The sequence below is a fragment of the Gopherus flavomarginatus genome, chromosome 1, assembly GCF_025201925.1.
Source record: "Gopherus flavomarginatus isolate rGopFla2 chromosome 1, rGopFla2.mat.asm, whole genome shotgun sequence".
Classification (NCBI taxonomy): domain Eukaryota; kingdom Metazoa; phylum Chordata; order Testudines; family Testudinidae; genus Gopherus; species Gopherus flavomarginatus.
This window is the reverse complement of record NC_066617.1, coordinates 130245766-130272675: the sequence shown is the minus strand read 5'-3', so window position 1 is coordinate 130272675 and position 26910 is coordinate 130245766. Positions and strand designations below refer to the sequence as shown.

Sequence of the window (26910 nt, the reverse complement as noted above, 5' to 3'; positions counted from 1 at the left end):
ATTAATTGCTTAGTGGCAGGAATACTGTCAGGCTAAATTCCATTTGCTGTTCTGTGCTAGTTGGGAATTACTTATGGGTACTGTATCTGTTTATGGATTTAGGTGGGGAAGCACCTAGGTGCTAGGGTTGATGAGCCAATATTTAATCTTGGGAAACCTAGTCTGGAAACTAGGCTAACTAGGTCACAAGTGGGTCATTTCTTGACCCACTTGCCAGTGTGACTTCCTTGAGGCCGTAATGGGTCATCTAGCTGTATGAGAAAACAATCCCTTCTCTCCAGCCTTTTTGTAAATGAGAACATAATGTTAAGATTCAGAAACTGAAATTATTGAGCTGTAATTTATCTACAAAATTTAATTTAGATATTATTTTTGAGTACAACTTTTATTGCTATTGTTAATTAATGCAACACAGATTATGGAGTCTGAGATTATGCTTAGTTTATTGTGCTGTGTCCTCCCTAGGTTTGGTTAGTCAAGAGATCCTTGCTAGCTAGACTAATGTTGTATTAAGATCCAGGCAAGCAATGTTCAAATAAAACTCTGGGACTAAACACTGAAATTCTTATGTACAAACCAACTATAACGCCCGCCATACAGCAGTGGAAAGACTAAAATGGCACATTATGTATATTAGGGCTGATGTGGAGGGATGATGTATTAGTTAGAAGACTTTGTGTACACTTTAACCACTACAGTGTCACAGCTGCAGCTGTACTGTAGAGGTTCAGTGTAGACACTAACTACAGAAGCTGGAAGAGTTCTGTTGTTTGTAGTTAATCTACCTCCCTGAGAGACAGTAGCTAGCTTGACGGAATAATTCTTCCATCAACCTAGGGCTGTCTACATTGGGACTTGGATCTGCTTGACTAAGGGCATGTCTACACTTAGGGCTGGTCTATGCTAAGGGGGAAAATTGATCTTAAATACGCAACTTCAGCTACGTGAATAACGTAGCTGAAGTCGAAGTATCTGACCCTGCCAGCAGGTAGGGGATCTTGGGGGACAACTACTGTACTGATGGGGTGCAAAATAAACTTTAAGAAAATGCAAAAACAGGGAAAATTCAATAGTGAGGGGTATGGAGTTTAAGGTAGACAATTGGGGAGGGGTTTCTTTTAGTAAATAGTATAGTGGGGTACAATACAGTGGGGTACAATACAGTTGGTAACCAATTAACACTGAAGTATAAATGTAACAGGTAGCTAACAATTTCTATGTAAAGGGTGTGTCACAGCAGCATATAACCAACTAACAGTTATGGGTAAAATGTGTTAAATAACCAACAACTCTAGGTGAAAATGTGTCACAGTGGTGTAAATGTAAAATGTGAGGTGTGTCAGAGAGAAAAAAGGTAACCAATGGGGTTTTATGCTAGATTTCAGTAATACAATTGAGATTTGGCAGCAATAGGAGTGGGGTGAACACGTGGGGGAAGGGATTAAAAGAGAGAGAGAGAAAGGCAGTGGTAGAGGAATGAGGTTGGGGGATGGGGGAAGAGGAGCACGTGGTGGAGCAGAGACCAAAGGCCGAGGCGCTGCGGAGGGAGATTTAAACTCAGGGAGAGACAGAGCAGTCAGGCTGCAATTTTAAACAGCAGAGAGACTGCAACGAGTGACTGGGGAGCTCGGGGGAAGACATGGGCAAGCTTGAGGGGGGTGGTTAGGGCAGCGGGAAGACAGACTTAACCACAATTATACAGAACACAGCAAAATCTTATTTATGATGTAACTTAACCAAGACTACACAAATTAGCAAGTAACAGAACACAATGCAACAATTCTTTTTTAAACCTAACTTACAGAGCACAATACAAACAATTCTTTAAACCTTAACGTAACCACAGCTATGCAAAATGAAATTACAACTTATCTAGACTAAGGCCACGTCCAGACTAGGGTATTAAAATCGATTTTATATACGCAACTTCAGCTACGTGAATAACGTAGCTGAAGTCGAATTTCTAAAATCGAGGTACTCACCCGTCTGGACGGCGCGGCATCTATGTCCGCGGCTCTCCTTGTCGATTCCGAAACTCCGTTGGAGTTGATGGAGTTCCGGAATCGATGTAAGCGCGCTCGGGGATCGATACGTCGCGTCCAGACTAGACGCGATATATTGATCCCCGAGCAATCGATTTTAACCCGCCGATGCCGCGGGTTAGTCTGGACGTGGGCCAAGAAACTGATTCTAATAGGTGCACCTTACACTATGCCGATTCTTTGATCGGGAGGGGGAGCAGTTCCAGAGGGCAGAGTGGTGTGTGCCCAGGGTACAGCCCGTGGGGGGTGGCTGCAGCAGTGGGGCGGCTGCAAGCCGGCAGCCCAGGATACAGTCCAGGAAGGCACAGCTTAGCAGCGGCACAGGCTTATTTTTAGCAGCAAAGGTGCTGCGGAGCAAGAAACAGATTACAGATACAGACCAAGGAGTTAGCTTGGGTCTGTCTGCTGGGGAAACAAGGCCAGCAGCTAGGACAGGGGGAGTCTGCAAGAGGGAGTTCTTACCAATCCCCAGGACAGCAGCAAGCACAGAGGCAGGAACGGCAGTAGCATCGGAGGATGGAGAGAGGACTTGATTCGCTTACAATAATCAGGAGATCTCCAGGCACAAATTCGTTGTTCGTGGGAGGGGAGTTTAAAAACAGCGGTATGCTCAAAAACAAACGAGAGCGGGGAGAGGGCCCCCCAAAGACCCCTAGCTGATCAGACCAGGTGGCAAAGCAAGGACCTTCTCCGAGGTCTGATCAGAAAATGTCCGGCTTTAAAGGCAAACTCAAGCAGTTTCCCACCAGTACTTTTGATTGGCTCCTCTTGATACAGGGGAGGAGAGAAGGCAGGGAAAGGCTGCAGGTAAGCATAGGCATGCCTGGGCATGTTCTGAGCCACAGGTATGACTCATATGCTTAATTAGTTGGCCACTTCAGGTCTTGCATTTCTGGGCAGCGCCCCCCACACCGAGCCCGGGTCTGACCAAAGGAGCCAAACAAAGAAGCAAGAAGCCCCTTCCCTAGGCAGAGCAATGGCTCCAGTTAGTCTGTACAAGCCATTCCTATGAATAGGGCTGTGACTTTAGTTAGCACAATGGCCGGGAGGGGCGGCCACACAGGACAAACAGAAAGGAGAGGGGAAAAAGGAATGCAGCAGGGGGACAGCTGTAACAGACAGTATCTAAGATCGAATTACTCACCGTCCTCACGGCACGGGATCGATGTCCACAGCTCCCCCTGTTGATTCCGCAACTCCGTTCGGGTTGGTGGAGTTACGGAATCGATATAAGTGCTTTCGGGGATCGATATATCACGTCTAGATAAGACACGATATATCGATCCCCGAGCAATCGATTGCTACCCGCCGATACGGCGGGTAGTGAAGATGTACCCTTACTGGTAGATCAGCACTGCTGCAGTCAAGTGCAGCAAGTGTTGATTTAGCAGGTCCGGTGAAGACATGCTAAGTTTTGTGTACTCAACCTCCCTGAGAAGCGTAAGGGAGGTCAACAGGAGAGCAACAGGAGAACGTGGCACAGTTAGCCACTACAGTAAGTGGATCTAACTATGCTGACTTCAGTTACATTATTTATGTAACTGAAGTTGCATAAGTTAGATCGATTTTACCACAGTAGTGTAGACCAGCCCTATGTTACTAAGCAGTGTGGATTTTTCATATCCATGAGTGACGTAGCTGGGTTGACCTAACTTTTTAGTGTAGACCTGATCTTAGTAATGTACGTAGATGTGCCAAACATGTAATACTTACGGTTTGCTGTTGCTGGAAGTAAGGATATAAGTAAGCAGTAACTGAGCGTATATTGATTTGGAGGAGGTATTGAAAATGTTATCGTTAACTTTTAGGCTAAAAGTCTATGAAGAAATGAACACTCAAAATCATAGCAAATTATGGGTAAGTTTAATGTTTAGTAATGTTTTCTTTGTCCTTCCTACAGATTTTTGAAGATCTGGTGCTGATAATAGAACACTGAACACTTGCAAGCTCTCCAAACATAGAAATGTCTGGATCATATGATGATTCTGTTGGAGTAGAGGTTTCTAGTGATAGCTTCTGGGAGGTAACCTGAACACACTATTATAAGATACCATGTTTGCTTCTGATTCTCACCTCTTCCATAGATGACTATGATTTTTGTGCACATACAGAGTTATAAGCAACTAAAGATAGTATAAATAAATATGTGGTTATTTTGAACTTCAGAAGTAGCCTTCGGGATAGCAGTGACCTTTAATTTTTGTCCCAGTTCTGTCAAGTAAAGTTTATAAACTGGAAGTGCTGACACACAGGATCACAAATGCCATCTATTTTAATAGGAGATGGGATTCAGTTTAAATGTTTATAATTTTTTTGCCCTGTTAGGAAGTCTGTGTAAAATATTTCATTCTGTAGCTAGAAATTGACAAAAGCTAAGAAGTAGCTTAAAAGCTACTATAACTAGGTCTTCAGCCAGTAAAAAAAAATTTTGTATTAAAAAGATTTACTGAACATCTTGATCTTTATAAAATAGAAATGTTAATGCTTTATAAAATTTCAAAATTAAAGATTAAGAAACAGTCTGTTGGAATGAGATTTTTGGAATAATGTAGAAGTAAGCTCAGTGTTCTACAGTGCAAGTACTACTATTGTGACTGGAACTTGTGGGTCTGATCTATGGCAAAGCAGAGACAAATGGGTGACAGAAGATGTTAAAATATTTCCATAAGAACTGGGGTCTTGCACTATCAGATTAATTGGTTTGTGCTGGCCTGGTGGGAGCAGGTCTCCCATCAGGCAGCTGGTGATTTAGATGCTTGATTTACAAGCAGGCTTGGCAAAATTTGATTTCTTTTTATAATCTTAATGGATAATATCAATGTTTATTTTTAAGCTTTTCTTATTTGTGTTGATTTAAATTGTCACTATTGTAAAAATTATGGGGTTTAAGCATTTTTCCCCATTTTGATTGATCTAAATGTTCACAGTTGCAGGAAATTATGGGTGAGGGCAGGCAATAATTTAATAACAGTAGACATTGAGATTAAAAAAATTAAAGCTTTAACTGTTTAAAACACATTAGTAACATCACATGTCAAAAATATACAAAGTAAATATCCTTAGCTCAGACTCTTAAGGAGCTCTCAAAGAGCATTTTTCTTTGTCTATCTGTAAGTTTCTATTATTTTTGTGTGTAGAGTGATGTTTACTAACGCTGACAAAAAATCTAATCCTTCTAAGCATATATACAAGCAAGAGTTACTGCATTTTGACGGTAGTTTCTCATTAATCTTGGATAAGATATCGAGGAAATGCTTAGTTTGACCAGTTAAGGTTTCTATTGGACAACAATCAAACCAACTGCTGTATAGTTTCTTGGAAGACTTCTGTGATTGAAATGGCCCACTCACTCTTGCAGAGATTCTGGATATCACAGCATAAAATCTTGAATGGGCTTTTTGTTATTTTAGGAAGTTCTAGTCTAGTATTTTCTTCTCAAGGAATGTCTGCTTTGCAATGAAAGTTTTGCCACTTCAGTGCAATGGATCTTACTCTTATATGCAGCTTCTTTGAGGCAGAAACCAGACTTGTCAATCAAAGCAGGCTGGGACTGGCCACTGCCCTGAAGACCTGACCAGATAGCACATACTGCCTCCAGCAATTGGAAGGCTTTACCAGACCTGCTCAGAGCAACAAGAAAACAAAACAACCAAAAAGGAATCCTTGTTTATTCTTGCAATTCAGCGTATTGGATCTAAGCATTTCTGATCTATTATTCAACCTTGGGGGCTCTGCAGCAAGGTTCCTGGAAACAACCTTCTGATGCTTAGGTAGCTAACTTCAACAACTTTCAGAGTAGCATGTCTGGGTAGATCTCTCAGGCAAGAACACAACAGGAGGAATTGGGAGGCTGGCAGAAAAGGGCACAAAGTGCCTACCCAACCGAATCCTGCTCGCCTTGGGTCAGCCATGCCACACCTGCTGAGCTAACTGAACCAACTCGTGCTGCGTGTGGACTATATCCTGCCTTTTTCTAACTCTCCTCCATAAAGCCAACCCTGGAGAAATGAGAGGGAGAGCAGTCCAGACATACAGGAAAAAGTAGATGGTAAGGGTCGTCTTCGCCCATCTCTTATTCCTATTTTCCCTGCCCCTTTAACAAGGTGTCACTCCACCCTCATGAAACCCTGCCTTGAGTGCTTAGGATTCTGAAACACAATGGCTGCTTCATATAAAGGGTTCCCCTGCCTCTGCCTGGAGTGGGAGCTTAGGGAGCATGTATAATGTTCAAGAAGTCAATTAGGCATCATCTATAGCACATCAATAAGTTTGGCTCTCCCTTCTGTTTTTATATTATTATCTTGGGTTGCTTATCTCTTTGTACCCTACAAATAAGGGGGAACTTCTTCCAACACTTCAGCATTGGCTTTTATCAATGAGAGAGAAGATACCAGATCCTCAACCACTTCTCTGTTTCTGGCCAAAAGGAAGAATCTTCTGTTTTCCTAAGCACTATACGTAAAGAGAGAATAAGCATCATAGCAACTGCTTAAGAAAGCAAATGATAAATCTGAGAGAGTGGAGTATACAGCCCAAGATCTTCAAGTAGAGAATCTGGCCTTCAAGTAGCCTGTCAATGGATCTATTTGTATCCAGAAACCAGCAAAGAAACTCAAGTCTTATTCTAGAATGCAAGATTAATAGACTGCATGATTGTAGCTACATTCTCCTGTGGCCAACGATGAGTGTCTTTCTGTCTTTTACTGGCCACACTGTTCTCCAGGATGGAAGTGTGCGCATGCGCGCTCACACAAATGAGTCAGGTGGTCTCATGTTATTCAGGAGGTCCTAGTTCTCCTGTCCAATTTAGGTAACAACCGCCATTTGGTTATGCCTCCTTTACAAGAAGTATTTGCATCCAAGCCTAGAAAAAACTACATTGACTTACATGATGAGAGGTATCAATTAAAGCAATGTATTTAGATGTGTGTAACACTTTTAGCTTTGAAATAATATCTACAAACAGGGCATCTTCAAGGGCCACATCTGTGTGAATGACAATATTCAGTTATTAGCATGGATGGATTCAGTTAATGCAAGGGCAAAGCAATTCTTAAAATTGTCCTAAAGTCTTGGTCTCTAAAATACAAATTGTAACCATTTCCAGCTCACTAAAGACAGGAATGTCCTCTCATCCAGATGAAATATTTCTTTGAGTGCCACACATCTCAAATCCACATCAATGAGAACCTCCTTCTGGGAACTAGATGTTGTATCAAATGCTCTGACTAAGCATTTTAATTCCTTGTCAGAAGTGCCATAGATTTTCTATCTTTAAAGGCTGACACACTAGATGTAGTCACTTCATCAAGGAGCATTTTTGGAGGCTAAGGTCTGATTGGGGAAAGGCATTATGGCAGTGCTTAATTTGTGCCAGGGCTGAGCCCTGGCACCTGAGGCTTGGCAATTCATAGTCCCAGGATATCTGGTCTTTCTGCGTCAATTATGAAAGTAAAAGAAAAAAATTGCTTGAGCCCTAGCACCCTAATTGCTTGAGCCTTGGTACCTCTTTCATTACAAATTAAGCACTACATTTCTGCACTTCTCATGAGGCAAAGATGTTCTAAACCTTTATTCCCCCAATTACCTGATTATAAGAAATTGTTTTCTTTTCTGCCGACGTGCAGAACTCCTTAAAAAGAACTCCATGCACAACTGATGTGTTAGAGAGCTAAAAATTAACACTGAATGCAGCAATCCATTTCAGGAAATCCCTAGCTGTGGTCTGTAACCCCCATCATAATAAATAAAAGCATACCGTATGGCTTCAGTTATTAGATGACTACGTTATGACATTTCCAAAGCTGTCAATGGTAGAAGCCTCTTCCCCCCTCCCCCCACAATATTCATGCTCATTTATTCAGAGCCAGAGTAGCCTCCCATCCGGAAGGATCATATCCAGCATACAGAAAGGTACAGGGTGACCATCTGGTAATGTTGTTCATAGCTTCACTAAGTTTTTACAAATTAATTGCATGAGTCCCCTTAATTTCTGCCATTGAAGACAGTTATCTGCATACTGTGTTCACCCCTAGTTTTATATTTAAAACTGAGTGTGATACATCTATCTTATTTGTTGTTTGTTTTCCTTCCCTGTTGATGCACTGCTATTAGATATCCCATTGTAATGGAACAACAGACCTTCCAAGTAAGTAATAAGAAAATGTCTTAATTTACTAAGAATTTCCTTTCGTCTAGCAGGATCCAATCCACAGATCCAATCCACCCAGCACAAATTATCATTCTGAGGGAGATTTAATTGGTCTCACTCTCTATTTTCTTTGAGGGTACACTATATATGTGTATATTCTCCGATAGTTGGCATGGATTTAAGTTTGTTCTACAGTAAAAAGAGTTTGCACGAATTCTTGTTTTAGTTAACTGCTGAATTAAACTTTGAAGAACTTACTTCCAAAGTTACTTCATAGACCTAAGTCTTTTAAAGTTTAATTCAAAGGTTATAAAATAGAACAAAAAATTCATACACGCACTTCCTTCTGCAGATCAACTTCAAATTCCACTCCAGCTATTGGAGAGCATACACATATGTATAGTGCAAAGAAATTAGAGGAGACTGTGCCAGATTAAAGCTCCCTCGGAACTGCAGTTCTTGTGCTTAGTGGATTGGATCTGTGGACTTTCCTGTTAGAAGAAAGGAAACTTTTGGGTAAGGTAAGATGATTTTTCCTATATTCAGTATTTTGAAAATCTGTGAAATAAATTAATATACTTTTTTTTGAAAAAGTATAGGTTCACTTCTTTATCAGCATTTCTTGTCTGCTACTACACATGGATTAAAGAATACTAGGAAGTAAAACAGACTTTTAATGCAAACTCCAGTCTTAAACACATCATTGTTTATAACTGTTCTCTGGCATTCTTCCACTAACATTTATACTAAGGCCTTGTACAAAGAGAAAAGTTTAATCATGTTTGGAGACTGTTATAGGCTGGGTTAAGTGTGTGTTGATTATTTTTGCTTCTCATATCAAATTGTAAATTTTAAAATCTCTTTTAAAAAAATGAACCTATCAAGTCCTTCTAAAAATCTCTCTTAAAGGTCACAATTTAGCAAGAACTCAAGTAAGAGTTCTTGTGCTGAAAAGGATTAGGAAATATTTGCTGCTTGCAGTAATCTGGACAGTTACTGTAAGGCAGCTACCGGTCTTGTGTGTATGTATGGTAGAACTACTCTTAAATTGTTCCCTTTTAAGCAACATACGCAAATACTACTTTAACACTTGTAATGAGCAGAATTGCTAATAGTTTAGAAAAATGCACTTTCATGTTTACCATATTTTAGCTTAGCAATTTAAACAAAATGTACAATTGACTTTCAGCATTATTTAAAATATGCAGATGGCACTAACATTTTTCATTATATTGCACACAGAAAAAGTTAAACTTCTGCAATGTACAATGAATTTCTTCCACTTCCCTCAGCTATTGCTAATGGGTATTCATAGGAACTAGAATCCCAGATTGTATGGTTTTGAGCAAAGCTTTGTTTTTCAAAATAAGAGAAGAAATTGCTGGTTGAATATTTAGGTAGCTATTACTTCTGACTTTCTTTTTCAGCCTGATGCAATAAATAAATTAAGTTCATTGTCCGAGAGTGGGAATCTTCTTGACAGTGGATACTATAAATGTTGACCAAAATCAGGCTACACACCAACACCTTGCCCAAACAGCAATGTTAGCATCAGAATTCCAAAACACTGCTTAGTTTATCTGTAATGCATGCTTGGATTTAAATACAGAGTCTGAGGGAGGGTTAGAGAATAAAAGGATTTAGTCTTGCAAGATACTAGGCATTCTAGCTGTAATCCGTTGGAGCACTAAACATGCTTAACCTTTAGAATATAATTGCTCCCATTGAAGTCAATAACAGAGCCCCAAAATTGTAGCTAGGATGAACCCTAATAGAAATGGTTTAGATTTGTTGAAGGAGGTAGAGTCCACCTTCATGTGTTCCAATCTGTGTAGTAAATGAATCAGAGTTGTGGGTAATTTGGTTCACATTAAGAATGAACCCCAACTGTAGTAATTAAGAAATTTATAATTTCATTAAGTGAAGAATTGGAAAGAAGCTCATTAATGCCTTAACTTCTTGTTCAGCAGCAAAAATGCACCTTCTATACAACTTAATATATCAAATAGTCCCTAATAGTCCGTTAATTTTTAAATTAAATATTAAAATGATAGCTGTCAACATATTCTACGGAAGACCAACACTCACCCAAAAAATAAATGAACATCTTTGTACCATGTTTATCTTTGAGTTTACAACTGTTTAGATCAGTGGTTCTCAACCAATTTACCATTGTAGTCTGTGTATGCAGCTCTGTGTGTTATGTTGGCTGCATCCACACAATATATATATGCTACCTATCTGGCCCTGAGGATGTCACATGGGCCGCAGCTGAGTGCTGATTGGGCTGCAAGTGGGCCATGGGTTGAGAACCACTGGTTTAGATGGTCATAGTACATATGAACTCATTGCATGTTTTTCTGTTTGTCTTAAATTCCCAACAATGCAATGCACGGTTCACCAGAAAAACGTTGTATTTTGGTTACAAATACTGAATGTTTAAAAAGTGAACAGAGTAGGATTTTTAATGCCGTTTTAAAGATTTTCACATTGTTTCAGAGAGGCTTTAAATTTACTGAAATTTAAAAGTGGTATTTCTTAGAAGACTTGGCTTCTTTAAAAAAAAAAAACAAAAAAACAAACTGCCATGCAAACTGTATACTTGATCAGACTCTAGAGGTGGCATTTGGTTTTTGTATAAAAATAGCAATGTGTATAGTTTGTTTCATAATTCCAAAGGCAGTTGGCTAATCACAGAAAACATGGAATGTATAGCTGCAATGCTCTAGTAGATACACCAAAGACTTCATATACATGCAGGGCCACCCTAGACCAAATGGCATCTCAGGCAGATATCTTTGGCGCCCCGTCCTCCCCCCTCCATTTAAATTTCTGAATATCTTATTTTTTATTTCATTTGTAGCTCATTTCACAACTTTGTGCGATTTGCATGCGTGATTTATCCTGTCTTATAAGACAATAAATTTGCACGCTAGGATTTGTAAATCTGTATTTATTCGTGCCATATATAACAGTTGTTCAGTAGGTGACATCCTTAGAATGTTAACCCCAGTTCTTTAGTTTAAAAGGTTGCTTTTCTTGCCTTTGCCCTCATGATCTGATGCATAGCGTCAGAGAGATCCAAAGACTGGCCAATGGCATTTTCGAGCGATAAAATAGCAAGCTATGTCAGTCTTTCGCTGGCCATTGTCGATCGAAGATATGTTTTTAATGAGCCTGAGCTTCGAAAAGCTGTGCTCACCACTCACAACTGTGACCAGCAGAATTCTTAAAGCTATCTGCATATTAGGAAATGTGTCCTTCATCTGTGCATCATTAATGAATTGGAGAGCTTGGAGTGAAGGATGCTTCCTGTGTGACAAATTGTGATGGGTGTTGTCCAATTCAACATAGAGATCAACAATGACGTCCGAACATTCCCCCGTGTCAGTGTCCAGTGCATATCCATACAATTGTTCGAGTATTTTCCTGTCCGCTAGCAGCTTATTAGGATCTTATAACAAAAACTCAGGTCTTTTTGTATGCTTCATTTGTCCAAACCTTTCTTGGATACTCGAGCAGAGTCAACGAGTGAGCAAAAAACCTCCCTTTTGAATTTTTCTTCCGAGCTTCCCATTACTTCATCTCTGCCTTCGTAACCGAACGGTCTTTTTCCAGTCGATGAGTTTCCTTGAAGACAGGCTCAACTCCTAAGTTTTCCACATTTCTTTGGCAGCAGTGATGGCATCTTCAAATCCATTGTCTCTGTAGATCACAATGAAGACAGAAAATATATTGCCTCTATATAAATCCATGTCACGCCTACACCTTGAATACTGTGTGAAGATGTGGTCACTCCATCTCAAAAAGGATATATTGGAATTGGAAAAGCTTCAGAAAAGGGCAACAAAAATTATTAGGAGTATAGAACGGCTTCCATATGAGGAGAAATTAATAAGACTGGGACTTTTCATCTTGGAAAAGAGATGACTAAGGAGGGATATATTAGAGGTCTATAAAATCATGAGTAGTATAGGGAAGGTAAATAAGGAAATGTTATTTACTCCTTCTCATAATACAAGAACAAGGGGCCACCAAATGAAATTAATAGGTAGCAGGTTTAAAACAAACACCAAAATATTTTTTCACGCAACGCACTGTCAACCTGTAGAACTCCTTGCCAGAGGGTGTTGTGAAGGCCAATACTATAATGGAGTTCAAAAGGGAGCTAGATAGATTCATGGAAGATAAGTCCATCAATGGCTATTAACCAGGATGGGCAGGAATGTTGTCCCTAGCCTCTGTTTGCCAGAAGCTGGGATTGGGTGACAGGGCATGGATCACGTGGTGATAACCTGTCTGTTCATTTCCTTTGGGGCACCTGCCATTGGCCACTGTCAGAGGATAGGGTACTGGGCTTGATGGACCTTTAGTCTGACCCAGTATGGCCGTTCTTATGTTATGAAATCAAGGCAGCTTCTCATCAAGATAGTAGCGGCCATAATGTCCATCAAATGAGTTTCTATTGCCTTGCTTACCAAGTTTACTTAGAACAGGATATCATGCCAAACCACAACTGAGACTAGAAATTTGAAGTCGGGGATCTGGTTTGTCAGGCACTGAACCTGGTGTCAGATTCTGGCCTTGACTTTACTTGATTGCACCAGTTCCATCAGGGCATCATAAACCTCAGTCAGTTGGTACTTCACTGGCCTTACACTGTCAATATGGCTCTCCAGTGAGTGTCACTTAGTAGCTTTTAGAGTCAGATTTATAACATTGCTGGTAGGGATCTTCTGCCTGATAGTTGATGCTGAAAACAGGACATATATCCTTTGAAGTACTCTGAAGAGAAAAACTGAATTTAAAAATATGCTGCTGCATCTGACACAACCATGTTGAGGGAATGGCAGCCACAAGGCACGAAGAATGCTCTCGGGTTCAGTGCAAGGGTCTTTGCCTGGACACCACTGATTCTTCCCATTATGTTCATGCCATTGTTGTAGCTTGCCTGTGGCAGTCTTAAAGCTTTATTTTATTCTCATTCAAAACTTTCATAAACAGTTATGTTAGGCCTTTTCCAGTAGAGTCATCCACAGACCAGAAAGAAAGTGTTCCTTTACTTGGATACAGCCATCCTACATAATGTAGGTGGTGGCAGAACAGGCACCTGCATGAATGCAGCCTGCTGCTGGCTATTCTGGTACCACAGCGGCCTGTGGTGGGCAAAAGGCAGAACTGCAGTACTTGGGTGCAGTGTATTTTCTGCGGGGAAAAAATGCTGTGCCTTTGCAGTGCTGTAGAATTTCCCGAAGAGTAATTTGAAGTTCATCACAGCACCCTTCCTGCAGAGCCAGGTTAGGATAGATAGTGGGGCACACGGGGCTGCTGTGGGGGAGAGGTGTCAAAGTCTGGAGTTCAGAATGCCTAGTAGTGGGGACAGACTGGGGCACAAGCTCAAAAGCTAGTGGAGTGACATCATTGAGCCAGGGGCTGAATGGGAGTGGGGGTTGCAGACCACATGGGGATGAGGGAGGAGGCAGCAGAGAGACATGGGTGGTGTAAGGACACAGAGGGGCAGAGGCAGATGTGCCTGACTGAATAGGAGAGGCTTGGGGAGGATCCCCAATTCCCTGACAGTCTCTCCCCCCGCCCTCCCCAACCCCCCCCCCTCGTTTCTACTTCTCCCACCCACATCCAACAACCCTCCAGGTTCACTCCAGGCTCCTTCCCTCTTCCTCAGCTTCTCCATTGCCCCTGACTTCCCCAAGCCTTTTGCACTGCTTCTGACAGGTGCAGGAAGAACATTTCTGTATTGTAGTTTAAATTAATCACTCAAAGTTGTGTATTAATACGTTTAGTAAGGAATCTATTTGTCCAAAAAAAATTACCAGAATCTTTTTTTGGTCTGTATTGTTACAGGCATATTTGCTTACAGGTATTTTGAAATAAATTACCAAAATAAATGAAGCTGGTGTGATTATATTGTGTTATTTTGACAAATATATGCAGAATTTTTAATTTTTTGGTGCAGAATTCCCCCAGGAGTAATATTAGAAAAAAGTGCATAGTGTCACATAACAGTGGTAAAGAGTCAGTCACTTTCTCTTAACACTGAGAGGAATTTTATTAGAATAAGGAAATCAGTATCCCTAAAGCTATGCTCTCTATTGCTCTGTAGATCTTCTGCCTAGATTCTTCCCCAATACCTCCTTGCCTTGCATCTTGCTATAGTTTTAAGAGAACCTAATCTATTTTATGAATATTCATTTATGCACAATCTATTTGCTATTTGAAGCACCTGCTTTTTCTTTTAAACTATGTTTTAGTGTATATTCTAGCTTCTGATTAGCTATAGTCTCGCTAGAATTTATCACTGAAAAATTAAACCATACAGCAGTTAGTGCCACCATTTTGGTATTATGTGCCATCTGGATTCAAAGCTTTTGCTTTTCAGCATTTGGAGGAAATATGTTTCTATGGAAAAACTTTATAAAATAGTAACACAAGAATTCTTCATTGAGATCTCAGGAGTGAATGAGTTTTTAGGAAGGTGTCTGCTGTGAATAGTTTTGATTCATATTCTATCTGATGTATCGAATTGTGCAAGTCATCTTAGATGAATTGAAAATAACATAGGAACAGTCATATGGGTAAGACCAATAGTCCATGTAATCCAGTAGCCTGTCTTGTGACAGTGGCCTAGGGCTAGATGTTTTAGAGGGAATTAACAGAGCAGTTTTGAGTGATCCATCCCCTGTTGTCCAATCCCAGATTCTGGCAGTTGGAGGTTTAGGGATATCTGAAGCTTGGGATTGCGTACCTGACCAACTTGTCTAATAGCCATTTATAGACCTATCCTCTCTGAACTTACCTAATACTTCTTTTGAACTCCTTTATACTTTCGGGCTCCACAACATCACCTGGCAATGAATCCCACTGGTTGACTGTGTGCCTGCTACCTATTAATTTCATTGGGTGACCCCTAGTTTTTGTAGGGAGGCTTTGTAATACTTCCCTGTTTACTTCCTTCCTACCATTCATGATTGTATAGACCTCTATCCTATCCCCTTTAGTTGTCTCTTTTCTAAGATGAAAAGTCCTGGTAATTTTAATCTCTCCTCGTATGGAAGATGTTCCATACCCATAATAATTTTTGTTGCCTTTCTCTGTAGCTTTTATAATTCTAATATATCTTTTTTTGAGATCGGGCAACCAGAACTGCACACAGTATTCAAGGTGTGGATATACCATAGACTTATATAGCGGAATTTTGATATTTACTGTCTTACTATCCATCCCTTTCCCAAGGATTCCCAGTGTTAGCTTTTTTGAATGTCATTGCACATTGAGCGGTTGTTTTCAGAGAATTATGTGGAATGACTCCAAGATTTTTCGTGAGTGATACCAGCTAATTTAGATCCCATCATTTTGTATGTATAGTTTGGATTATGTTTTCCAACGTTCATTACTTTGCATTTATCAACATGAAATTTCATCTACCATTTTGTTGCCCAGTCACCCAATTTTGTGAGATCCATTTGTAACTCTTCATAGTCTGCTTTAGACTTGCCTATCTTGAGTAATTTTGTATTGTCTATAAATGTTGCCACCTCACTGTTTACCCCCTTTTCCAGATCATTTGTGAATATTTTGAACAGTATAGGTCCCAGTACAGAGGACCTCCATGATTTATCTCTCTCCATTCTGAAAAATAACCACTTATTCCTACATTTTTGTTTCTGGTTTTTTAATCAGGTACTGACCCATGAGAAGAGTTTCCCTCCTATCCCACGTCTACTTACTTTGCTTAGGAGCCTTTGGTGATAGACATTAGCACAGGTTTTCAGAAAGTCCAAGTATGCTATATCTACTGGATCACCCTTGTCGACATGTCTGACATCATCAAAAAATGTTAATTGATTGATGAGGCAGAGTTTTCCTTTGCAAAAACCACATTGACTTTTTCTCAATAAATCATGTTCATCTGTGTCTCATAATTTTGTTTTTTTACTATACTTTAACCAGTTTGCTTGGTACTGAAGTTAGGCTTACCAGCCTTTTAATTGCCAGAATTGTCTCTGGATCCTTTTAAAAAAAATCATTGTTACATTAGTGATCCATCACTCATCTGGAACCGAGGCTATTTAAGTGATAGGTTACATACCACTCTTAATAGTTCTGCAATATCATATTTGAGTTATTTGCAAACTCTCCATCTGGTCCTGGTGACTTGCTCTTGTTTAATTTACCAGTTTGTTCCAAAACCACCTCCTATTGGCACCTCAGTTTGGAACAGTTCCTGGGATTTGTCACCTGAAAAGAATGGTTTAGGTGTAGGGATCTCCCCCATATCCTCTACAGTGAAGACTGATGCAAAGGATTCATTTAGTGTCTCCAAAACGGCCTTGTCTTCCTTGAATAATCCTTTAGCGGTGCCAGTAGTCCCACTGACTGGCAAGTTTTTTCTGACAAATTTCTGACTAGTCTGGGTTCCTGATTAATTTACTGTTAGTTTTTTGTGTCTTTAGCTAGTTGCTCTTCAAATTCTTTCTTGGCCTTCCTAATTATACTTCTACCCTTGACTTGCCAGAGTTTATGATCCTTTCAGTTTTTCTTAATAGGATTTGACTTCCAATTTTTAAAGAATGCCTTTTCGCATCAAACAGCTTTTTATTCTGCTGTATAGCCATGATGGCATTTTTTGGCTTTCCTACTGTTTTTTAATTTGGGGTATCTGTGTAGTTTGAGCCTCTATTATGGTGTTTTTAAATACACCTCTACCTCGATATAACACGACCCAATATAACACAAATTCGGATATAACACGGTAAAGCAGTGCTCCGAGATGGGCGGGGCTGCGCACTCCGGTAGATCAAAGTAAGTTCGATATAACGCGGTTTCACCTATAACACAGTAAGATTTTTTGGCTCCCAAGGACAGCGTTATATCGAGGTAGAGGTGTAGTCTCTATGCTGTTTGCAGGAATTTCACCCTTGTGACTGTTCCTTTTAATTTCCATTTAATTGACTTCCTCATTTTTGTATAGTTCCCCTTTTTGAAGTTAAATGCTATTGTGGTGGGTTTCTTAGGCATTTTTCCCTACAAAGATGTTAAATTTAATTGCATTATGGTCACTATTACTGAGTGATTCAGCTACAGTTACCTCTTGCACCAGATCCGGTGCCCCACTTAAGATTAAATCAAAACCTGGGTTTCCGCTTGTGGGTTCCAGGACAAGTTGCTCCATTGACAATGTCTAGAAATTTTATCTCTGTATACCTTCTGAGGTGACTTATTACCCATCAGTATGAGAATAGTTGAAATGCCCCATTATTACTGTGTTTTCTGCCTTTGTAGCCTCTCTAATCACCCTGAGCATTGTACAATCACCGTCACCATCCTGGTCAAGTGGTTGGTAGTATAGTTCTTAATGCTGTATTCTTATTGTTCAAGCATAGAATTTGTCTGTAGAGATTCTATGGTACAGTTCGATTCATTTAAGACTTTTTGACTCTAAGCTTTTTCACATACAGTGCCACTCCCCTACTAACGCAATCTACTGTCATTCCTATACAGTAGAACCTCAGAGTTACAGACTCCTCGGGAATGGAGGTTTATAACTTTGAAATGTTCATTACTCTGAACAAAATGTTATCGTTTTTTCAAAAGTTTACAGCTGTACATTGACTTTCTTCAGCTTTGAAACTTTACTATATAGATGAAAAATGCTGCTTTCCCTTTATTATTTTAGTAGTTTACGTTTAACACAGTACTGTGCTGTGTTTGTTTTGTTTGTTTCTGCTGCTGCCTGATTGCATACTTCCGATTCCAAATGAGGTATGTGGTTAGGGTTCATAACTCTGAGGTTCTACTGTATTTTTAAACTGTGGTATTACTGGGTCCCACTGATTTTTTTCTTCCTTATTCCATCCAGTTTCCTTGTTGCCTGTTACATCAATATCTTCATTTAATGCCAGACACTCTAGTTCACCCTTCTTAGTATTTAGACTTATAGCATTTGTGTATAAGGACGTGTACATTTTGTCAATAATCAGTTGCTTGCCTTGCATGTGTTATATTTAAACAGGGCTCTTTTTCATTTGACTATTTCTCTTCAGTTCCTACCTTTACTTTATCAACTTCTATCTTTACTGGGATACAGAGCACGGGTCGGCAGCCTTTCAGAAGTGGTGTGCTGAGTCTTCATTTATTCACTCTAAGGTTTCCCATGCCAGTAATACATTTTAACGTTTTTGGAGGGTCTTTTTCTATAAGTCTATAATATATAACTAAACTATTGTTGTATGTAAAGTAACTAAGGTTTTTAAAATGTTTAAGAAACTTCATTTAAAAATTAAATTAAAATGCATAGACCCCCGGACAGGTGGCCAGGACCCGGGCAGTGTGAGTGCCACTGAAAAATCAGCTTGCCATAGATTGCCTATCCCTGATGTAGAAAATCCCTGTTAATAGATCCTCCCTTAAGGGATGTCTCTGTTCAAACCCTGTGCTCCTCTGTACCTGTCAGCTTTCCTCCATCCCTTCGTTTAAAAATCCTTTAAAAAATTTTTAATTTTACATGCCAGCAGTGTGGTTCCATTTTGCTTTAGGTGAAGCCCATCCTTCCTGTATGGGCTCCTCCTTTCCCAAAAGGTTCCCTAGTTCCTAATGAACCAAACCCCTTCTTCCTTTCACCATCATCTCATCCACTCATTGAGACAGTGCAGTTCTGCCTGTCTCACTGGCCTTGTGTGTGAAACTGGAAGCATTTCAAAAAATGCTACCATGGAGATCCTGGGCTTTAATTACATACCTAATAGCCTAAATTTGGCCTCCAGGACCCTTCTGATACCTTTCCCTATTCTCTGTTGAAATGATATACAGAAACTGTTAGAGATTAAGTAAAACTTAATTTCAGCCATTTGGATACTTACTTCTCCTGGAGTAGATTAATATTTCTGGACCAAAACGGTTTCTTTGTAGTTGAATTTTAAAACTAAAAGCTGCTTCTAATTTAATATTTTCTGAACTAGCTATTGTAACCGATCTTGGTAGCCTCGTGGTCTAGTTATGTTTGTGGCTGCATTAAATGAGCAAATAGTTGCAATGACCAATACTGCTCATTTTATCTGCATTTGGTCAGGAGGTTGCAACCTCTTTGGGATGCAGGTCTTCCTGCTGTAGTTCATGCCTTTGTCATCTCTACAGTGCATTGTGTTCTGCATGGGCTAGATTTTACATCCATTTGGAGGCTGAGGGTACATCTACACTACAGGATTATTCCGATTTTACATAAACCAGTTTTGTAAAACAGATTGTATAAAGTCGAGTGCACGCGGCCACACATAGCACATTAATTTGGTGGTGTGCATCCATGAACCGAGGCTAGCGTTGATTTCTGGAGCGTTGCACTGTGGGTAGCTATCCCGTAGCTATCCTATAGTTCCCGCAGTCTCCCCCACCCCTTGGAATTCTGTTTTGAGATCCCAGTGCCTGATGGGGCAAAAAACATTGTCGCGGGTGGTTCTGGGTACAGCCTCACCCCTCCCTCCGTGAAAGCAGCAGCCAACTGTTTCGCGCCTTTTTTCCTGGCTAAACTGTGCAAATGCCATAGCACAGCAAGCATGGACCTTGCTCAGATCAAGACCGCAATCGTGGACGTTGTAAACATCTAGCGCGTTCTCGTGCAGTCTATGCAGAACCAGGACCTGCAAAGCCAGGCGAGGAGGAGGCAGCTACGGCAGAGCGGCGATGAGAGTGATGAGGACATGGACACAGAATTCTCTCAAACCGCGGGCCCCTGCGCTTTGGAGATCCTGCTGGTAATGAGGCAGGTTCTAGCCATTGAATGCCAATTTTGGGCCCGGGAAACAAGCACAGACTGGTGGGACCGCATAGTTTTGCAGGTATGGGACAATTCGCAGTGGCTGCGAAACTTTTGCATGCATAAGGGCACTTTCGTGGAACTTAGTGACTTGCTTTCCCCTGCCCTGAAACGCCATAATACCAAGATGAGAGAAGCCCTCACATTTGAGAAGCAAGTGGCAATAGCCCTCTGGAAGCTTGCAACGCCAGACAGCTACTGGTCAGTCGGGAATCAATTTGGAGTGGGAAAATCTACTGTGGGGGCTGCTGTGATGCAAGTAGCCAAAGCAATCATTAAGCTGCTGCTACGAAAGGTTGTGACTCTGGGAAACGTGCAGGTCATAGTGGATGGCTTTGCTGCAATGGGATTCCCTAACTGTGGGGGGGCCATAGATGGAACCCATATCCCTATCTTGGCACCGGAGCACCAGGGCACCCAGTACATAAACCGCAAGGGGTACTTTTCAATGGTGCTGCAAGCACTGGTGGATCACAAGGGACGTTTCACCAACATCCACGTGGGATGGCCAGGAAGGGTTCATGACGCTCATGTCTTCAGAAGCACTACTCTGTTTAAACGGCTGCAGCAAGGGACTTACTTCCCAGACCAGAAAATAACAGTTGGGGATGTTGAAATGCCTGTAGTTATCCTGGGGGACCCAGCCTACCTCTTGATGCCATGGCTCATGAAGCCATACACAGGCAGCCTGGACAGTAGTCAAGAGCTGTTCAACTACAGACTGAGCAAGTGCAGAATGGTGGTGGAATGTGCATTTGGCCGTTTAAAGGCACGCTGGCGCACATTACTGACTCGCTCAGACCTCAGCCAAACCAATGTCCGCATTGTTATTGCTGCTTGTTGTGTGCTCCACAATCTCTGAGAGAGTAAGGGGGAGACCTTTATGGCGGCGTGGGAGGCTGAGGCAAATCACCTAGCCGCTGATTACATGCAGCCAGACACCAGGGCGATTAGAAGAGCACACTACGAAGCGGTGCGTATCAGAGAAGCTTTGAAAATGAGTTTCATCACGGACCAGGGTACGGTGTGACTGTTGTGTGTTTCCTCTTGATAAACGCCCCCCTTGATTGACTCATTCCCTGTAAGCAACCCACCCTCCCTCTTCGACTACAGCTTGCTTAAGGAAATAAAAAATCACTATCGTTTAAAAATCATGTATTCTTTATTAAAAAGTCATTATAAAAAGAGGGGGAGAACTGACAAAGTATCCCGGGAGTGGTTTGGGAGGAGGATAGGAGGGAAGGAAAAGGCCACTAAAAATATTTCAAAGTAATGACAGCCTTTTGGTTGGACTGTCCACTGGGGTGGAGTGGGCGGGTGCACTAAGCCTTCCCTCACGCATTCTTACATGTCTGAGTGAGGAAGATATGGAACATGGTGAGTGGTGAGGGTGGCTACACAGGGGCTGCAGTGGCACTCTGTGACCCCACTGCGGTTCCTGAAGCTCCACCAGACGTCGGAGGATGTCAGTTTGATCACGCAGCAGCCCCAGCGTTGCATCATGCCTCCTCTGATCTTCCTGCTGCCACCTCCCCTCACGTTCGTCCCTCCTGTCCTCACGTTCACTGGCATCTTTCCTGTAATTTGATACCACGTCCTTCCATTCATTCAGATGAGCTCTTTCATTGCGGGTTACTTCCATGATTTCTGAGAACATTTCGTCTCGCGTCTTTTTTTTTTCCTCCGCCTTATCTGAGCTAGCCTTCGGGATGGAGTAGGGAGGCTTGAAAAATTTGCAGCTGCATGAGGGAGGTAAAAAAGAGAGAGAAGTATTTAAAAAGATAAATTTTACAGAACAATGGTTATACTCTTTCACAGTGAACAACACTATTCACCTTATATAGCACATGTGATTTCACTACAAGGTCGCATTTTGCATCTTAATATTGAGTGCCTGAGGCTCTGGTGTTAGAGATCTCACAGACGCAGGTCCAGGCAGCGGAATTCAGCTTGCGTGTGGCCATGGAAAGCCATTGTCTTTTGGCTTTTGCAGCCTTCATATACACAGTGCCCTCCTTTCCCAAATACCAAGCAAAGCCTGTTCAGTGCTGCTTCTTTCCTGTTAACATGCAGCAGCAGAAACCTACCTCCCATCCAGTTCTCTGGGATGATCGCTTTACTCCTTCCCCCACCGCGTGGCTGAGAGCAGGGAAGATCCCTGCTAGCCAAACACAAAAAAGCTCAGTGCCATTACCCCCCCTTCCCTCCCCCCGCTTGGCTACCAGCAAGGAAGGATTTCTTTTAAGCAACAGGCAAACAGTCCAGTAGGAATGGCCATCTCTGTCCCCTTAATTAAATTCCTGAATTTCAACCAGGTTACCATGAACGATATCACTCTCCTGAGGATAACACAGCGAGATAAAGAACCGATGTTGCTTGAATGCCAGCAATCACCGGGACCATACGCAGCTAGGCTTTGTCATGCAATGATACCAGATTACTTGCTACATGCATGGCGTGGTCAAGTGTCCTACCATGGTGGATGGAATAAGGCTGCCTTGCCCAGAAACCTTCTGCAAAGGCTTTTGGAGTACCTCCAGGAGAGCTTCATGGAGATGCCCTGGAGGATTTCTGGTCCATCCCCAGACATGTTAAACTTTTCCAATAACTGTGTACTGGCCGCGAATGCATCCCAAGTCCTCAGGGCAAATCAATCATTAAACGTTTGCTTTTAAACCATGTTTTATATCTACAAAGGTACACTCACCAGAGGTCGCTTCCATGGCTTCTTTATCTGGGCTAGTGGCTTGGGAGGGCTGGGAGGGTAATTCTGTCTGGGTGAGAAAAATCTCCCGGCTGTTGGGGAGAATGGAGTGCTGTGTGCTCTCTGCAAGCTCGTCCTCCTCTTCCTCTTCCTCATCTTTCCTGTCCGCAGAATCCTCAGCCATGGCTGAGATTACCACCCCCACCTCGGAATCCATGGACAGGGGTGGGGTAGTGGTGGCGGACCCCCCTAGAATTGCATGCAGCTCAGCGTAGAAGCGGCATGTTTTTGGCCCTGCCCCAGACCTTCCTTTTGCTTCTTTGGTTTTCTGGTAGGCTTGTCTGAGCTCCTTAACTTTCACTCTGCACTGCACTGAGTCCCTGGTGTGGCCTTTCTCCATCATAGGCTTGGAAATTTTGTCAAATGTTTTTTCATTTAGTCTTTTGGAACGGAGTTCTGTTAGCACAGAATGCTCTCCCCATATAGTGATCAGATCCAGTACCTCCCGTGTGCTCCATGCTGGAGCTCTTTTTCGAGTCTCAGGAGACTGCATTGTTACCTGTGCTGATGAGCTCTGCGTGGTTACCTGTGCCGGTGAGCTCTCCACGCTGGGCAAACAGGAAATGCAATTCAAAAGTTCGCAGGGCTTTTCCTGTCTATCTGGCCAGTGCATCCGAGTTCAGATCGCTTTCCAGAGTGGTCACAGTGGTGCACTGTGGGATACCGCCCGAAGGCCAATACTATTGATTTGCGGCCACATTAACCCTAATCCGATATGGTAATATCGATTTCAGCGCTTCTCCTCTCGTCAGCGAGGAGTACAGAAACCGGTTTAAAGAGCCCTTTAAATCGATATAAAGGGCCTCGTTGTGTGGACGGGCGCAGCGTTAAATCGGTTTAACGCTGCTAAAATCGGTATAAACGCGTAGTGTAGACCAGGCCTGAGGCTAGCATGGAATATGGCAGCCTATTTTAGGGAATTATGTGGCCTGTGATCTACATTGACACCTTATTAGCTTCTAGATGTAGTTAGGTCGGGAGGTCTGAGAAGTTGAGAAGCTACATATTCTCATTCCCTCCTACCATAATTGAGATAAGTGTAGGCACTTGAGCGGGAACTCCCTTGGCATAGCAGAGAGGCATCTTCTGGTAGGACATTACTCTTGAAATCATTCCCTTGTGGTCCAAAATAGCCTGAACATATTTGCCTTGAGAGCGTGCTACAAAGCAAATTTTTTCCTTGAGCAGGCATTTAGGAAAGACTGAGGGAGCTGGGTGTGGAGACCTCTTGGGAACTTAGTTTTTTTAATAAATATGCTTAGGCTCACTGTTTTTGGGTGTGGGGGGGTATACTACTTGTTTTGCATTTTGTAATTTTTATATATAGTCTTTTTTAACTGATGATTAAAGGGTGCCCATAACCTAGGACTAATGTTCTGGTAGGCTTAATAAATAATCTTAGACTCTTACGATGCCTCCTTTGGCAGGAAGTTGGTGCATGTGATATTGCCTTTGTAAACTTGAACACTTCCTTGTATACCTTTCAAATTGTTTTCTGGCTCCAAAATTTTTGTTCCTGTCATTTTTTACTACTGTTATGTTGCTAGTGGAGGTCATGGATGCAAAGGTGATCACTGGCAAAATTAAGGTAAAGCAGTCTCCTTTGTGTCCAATAGTAGGACTAGCTGACTCCTTTATTTTGCAGCTATTTTGCCCTAAAAGGGTAAGGGCTGATTCCAGGAGGCACCTGGAGAGATCATGTGGTCCAGAGGGCGAGTGTAGTGCTAATGGGATTACCTGGGTTTCTGGTAGGGTGACCCGATGTCCCAATATTTAGGCATTTGTCCCACGTCCCAGTCTTTGGTTGGGATGCAATTTGTCCCGATATTTCACAACACCTGGCTTTTTTTCCTTCTGCCGGTGACCTCACCCCCACCCCCATGTGTCCCAGTATTTTTTTCCTCTCATCTGGTCACCCTAGTTTCTGGTGTGAGGGCTGGAACAAAGTTGTGTGTTAAGCATCTTTGGCTCCTGGAAGGAAGTAGTCTGTATCTGACTGCTGGGTTCCTGGAGAGAGGCAGAGGTTCGAAATAGTTGCTGCTTGAGAGAAAGCAGTGGTTTCTTAGCCTCCTTTGCAAGAATTCCAGATATCTACGTGTGGTTTGTTCCTACTGCTGTTTAGGGAAATTGCATTGATGTATATTTTGGAAATAAATGACCCTAAGATAATACCTGACTTCAGTTTATCACAGATTTTGCTCCAAATGGGACGCTGACACACAGGGCCCCAAATTTATGCTATTGCTTGGCAAAAGGGCAACACTACTTTGAAAATCTGTGACCCTGACTATGCAGGGGAACTGGCAAAGGTGTTTTTGCCTCAGTCGAAAAAAACTTATTTCTATTACCAGGTGCACTGATCTGACCTACCCATTAAAACTGAGAGTTTTCAGTTTTGGGTAATCTATAAATACCTTGTGCTTTGCAGACATGTTGTTGTCTTACCTGTGTAGTTGTTTTATAAAGCTGTATGGAGACTGAAAAGTCCCTGTAAGCATTAGTGAGCTTGAATAAGAGGAAATGTCTAAGGGGAAAAACATTTTTTCTTATTAATTACAAAATTTTAAAAGCAAAATAATTTACTAAATTTTGTACTCATGATTAAGACCAGCAATTTAAATAATCATGACTGAAATCAGTCCACCCTGATGTAAATAATAATCAGGTCTGCCAGAGCCTAAAAGCGTGCTTCTTAAAAAGGACTGACATTTGATGGCTGTCAAAATAGAAGCAGCGCAGTTCAGAGTTCTTCACATCTCTACACCCATGTAAAACTATTTCTGTGGAAATAAATATTTTGCCATTTGTCAGAGGAAGGTAGTTCAAGTCTCATTCATTGACAACTCTACGGGTGTTATGGACTTCTGATTTTCAGCAGTCTTAAGTATTTTTTAAGAGAACCCCTAACAAATAGTTTTATTACAAAAGTAGGTGAGAAGTTACACTAAATGATGACCCACAGACAAAAGAAATTAGATTTTTACTTCTTAGTCTGCAAGTTAGTAGCCTTTCTGTATGCAATGTGTAAAAGCATCTCAGGATTTATTTTTATGAACCATGGGAAGCATCTAGTGAAAAATTGCCTTTTTAGGCAAAATAGTTGTATCGAATATCAAGCGAAAAATAAACAATGATCATATCCTGGCAATTCTGGCAGAGATGAACAAAAATGTAGAAAACATTATCAGCTGGGATTCCTGCAGTTGGCACAGACTGCTTACAGCAGAAATTAAGATGAGGGGAAGCATATGCTTGTTTTTTGGAAATAATATAACGATAAGTAGTTAGTTTGCTTTCTATAAATCAGTTGAGTTTAAAAAAACTTGTTAGTGTTCTCTCTAACTGAGCTTTGCCTGTCATTAAGAATTTGATAAGAGAAACATAGTCCTGCCTTGGTGTAAAGAGATAGACTTGATGATCTCCTTGAGGTCACTTCCAGCTCTACATTTCTATGGTTTCAATAAATGTTCAGAGGGGTAATCAGCTTTCCCAGACCAAACTGATATTACTGTCAAACTGTTTCCCTCCCTCTTTTCTAGGATTTATTCAGTTATTTTTTAAATTGTTGTTGAGAAATTTAAAATATCAGTGACCAGCAAGCTGCGCATTACTAGAAGAGAGAGTACAAAAGCCAGATAGCTTCCTTACTTTTTTCTATAATTTGTCTATTCCTCTATTATATTAGATATTCAGAAAGCAATTTCAAGCCTCTGCCTTTCTGAGACTGCTAACAAGGCTGCCATATATTAATATGACTCTTTTTGGTAGGAGGTGTCCTTTAAGAACTAGAGTTAGATCCCGTCTGCATGAACATGTAGTTCACAGCAAGCAAGGTATGAATTTACCCCATGCTAGCATGCCACAGGCCAGCTATCTTGTGGACCCTGCTGATGTGAAGTAACAATTTGTTAATGTGTTTTGATCTAGTTCTCTTTGAAACTAGAGTAGGTCAAAGCGCGTTAAGAAACTGTTACTGTGTGTCAGCAGGGTCCACATGACAGTTGGTTCACGGCAGGCTAGTGCCAGGTAGTTTCACATGTTGGCTTTGCCACAAACTGAATGTTCATATACACAAGCCCTGTGAAACTCATTTAACTTACATGAATGGTCAGTGACTCAGAAGTGT

The 26910-nt window shown here is 41.4% G+C and overlaps 1 protein-coding gene and 1 long non-coding RNA gene across 6 annotated transcripts in view; one reads left to right on the top strand and one right to left on the bottom strand.

Annotated features, from left to right (window-relative positions):
- Window positions 1–26910, top strand: part of PACSIN2 (protein kinase C and casein kinase substrate in neurons 2) — a 141447-nt gene that overhangs the window by 70436 nt on the left and 44101 nt on the right. For 3 of the 4 annotated variants that reach the window (XM_050919789.1, XM_050919798.1, XM_050919781.1), the window contains exon 2: window positions 3943–4065. The exons of the other annotated variant lie outside the window; for it this stretch is intronic. In XM_050919789.1, coding sequence (XP_050775746.1) covers window positions 4006–4065 — 60 coding nt within the window. In that variant the 5' untranslated portion in view covers window positions 3943–4005. The remainder of the gene's footprint in view (window positions 1–3942; window positions 4066–26910) is intronic. 4 annotated transcript variants of the gene reach the window in all.
- Window positions 21164–26910, bottom strand: part of LOC127032686 (uncharacterized) — a 62604-nt gene continuing 56857 nt past the window's right edge. For both annotated transcript variants that reach the window (XR_007768866.1, XR_007768871.1), the window contains 3 exons: window positions 25230–25308; window positions 24522–24791; window positions 21164–21759 (listed from right to left, as the gene is read on the bottom strand). This is a non-coding gene — a long non-coding RNA (uncharacterized LOC127032686). The remainder of the gene's footprint in view (window positions 21760–24521; window positions 24792–25229; window positions 25309–26910) is intronic.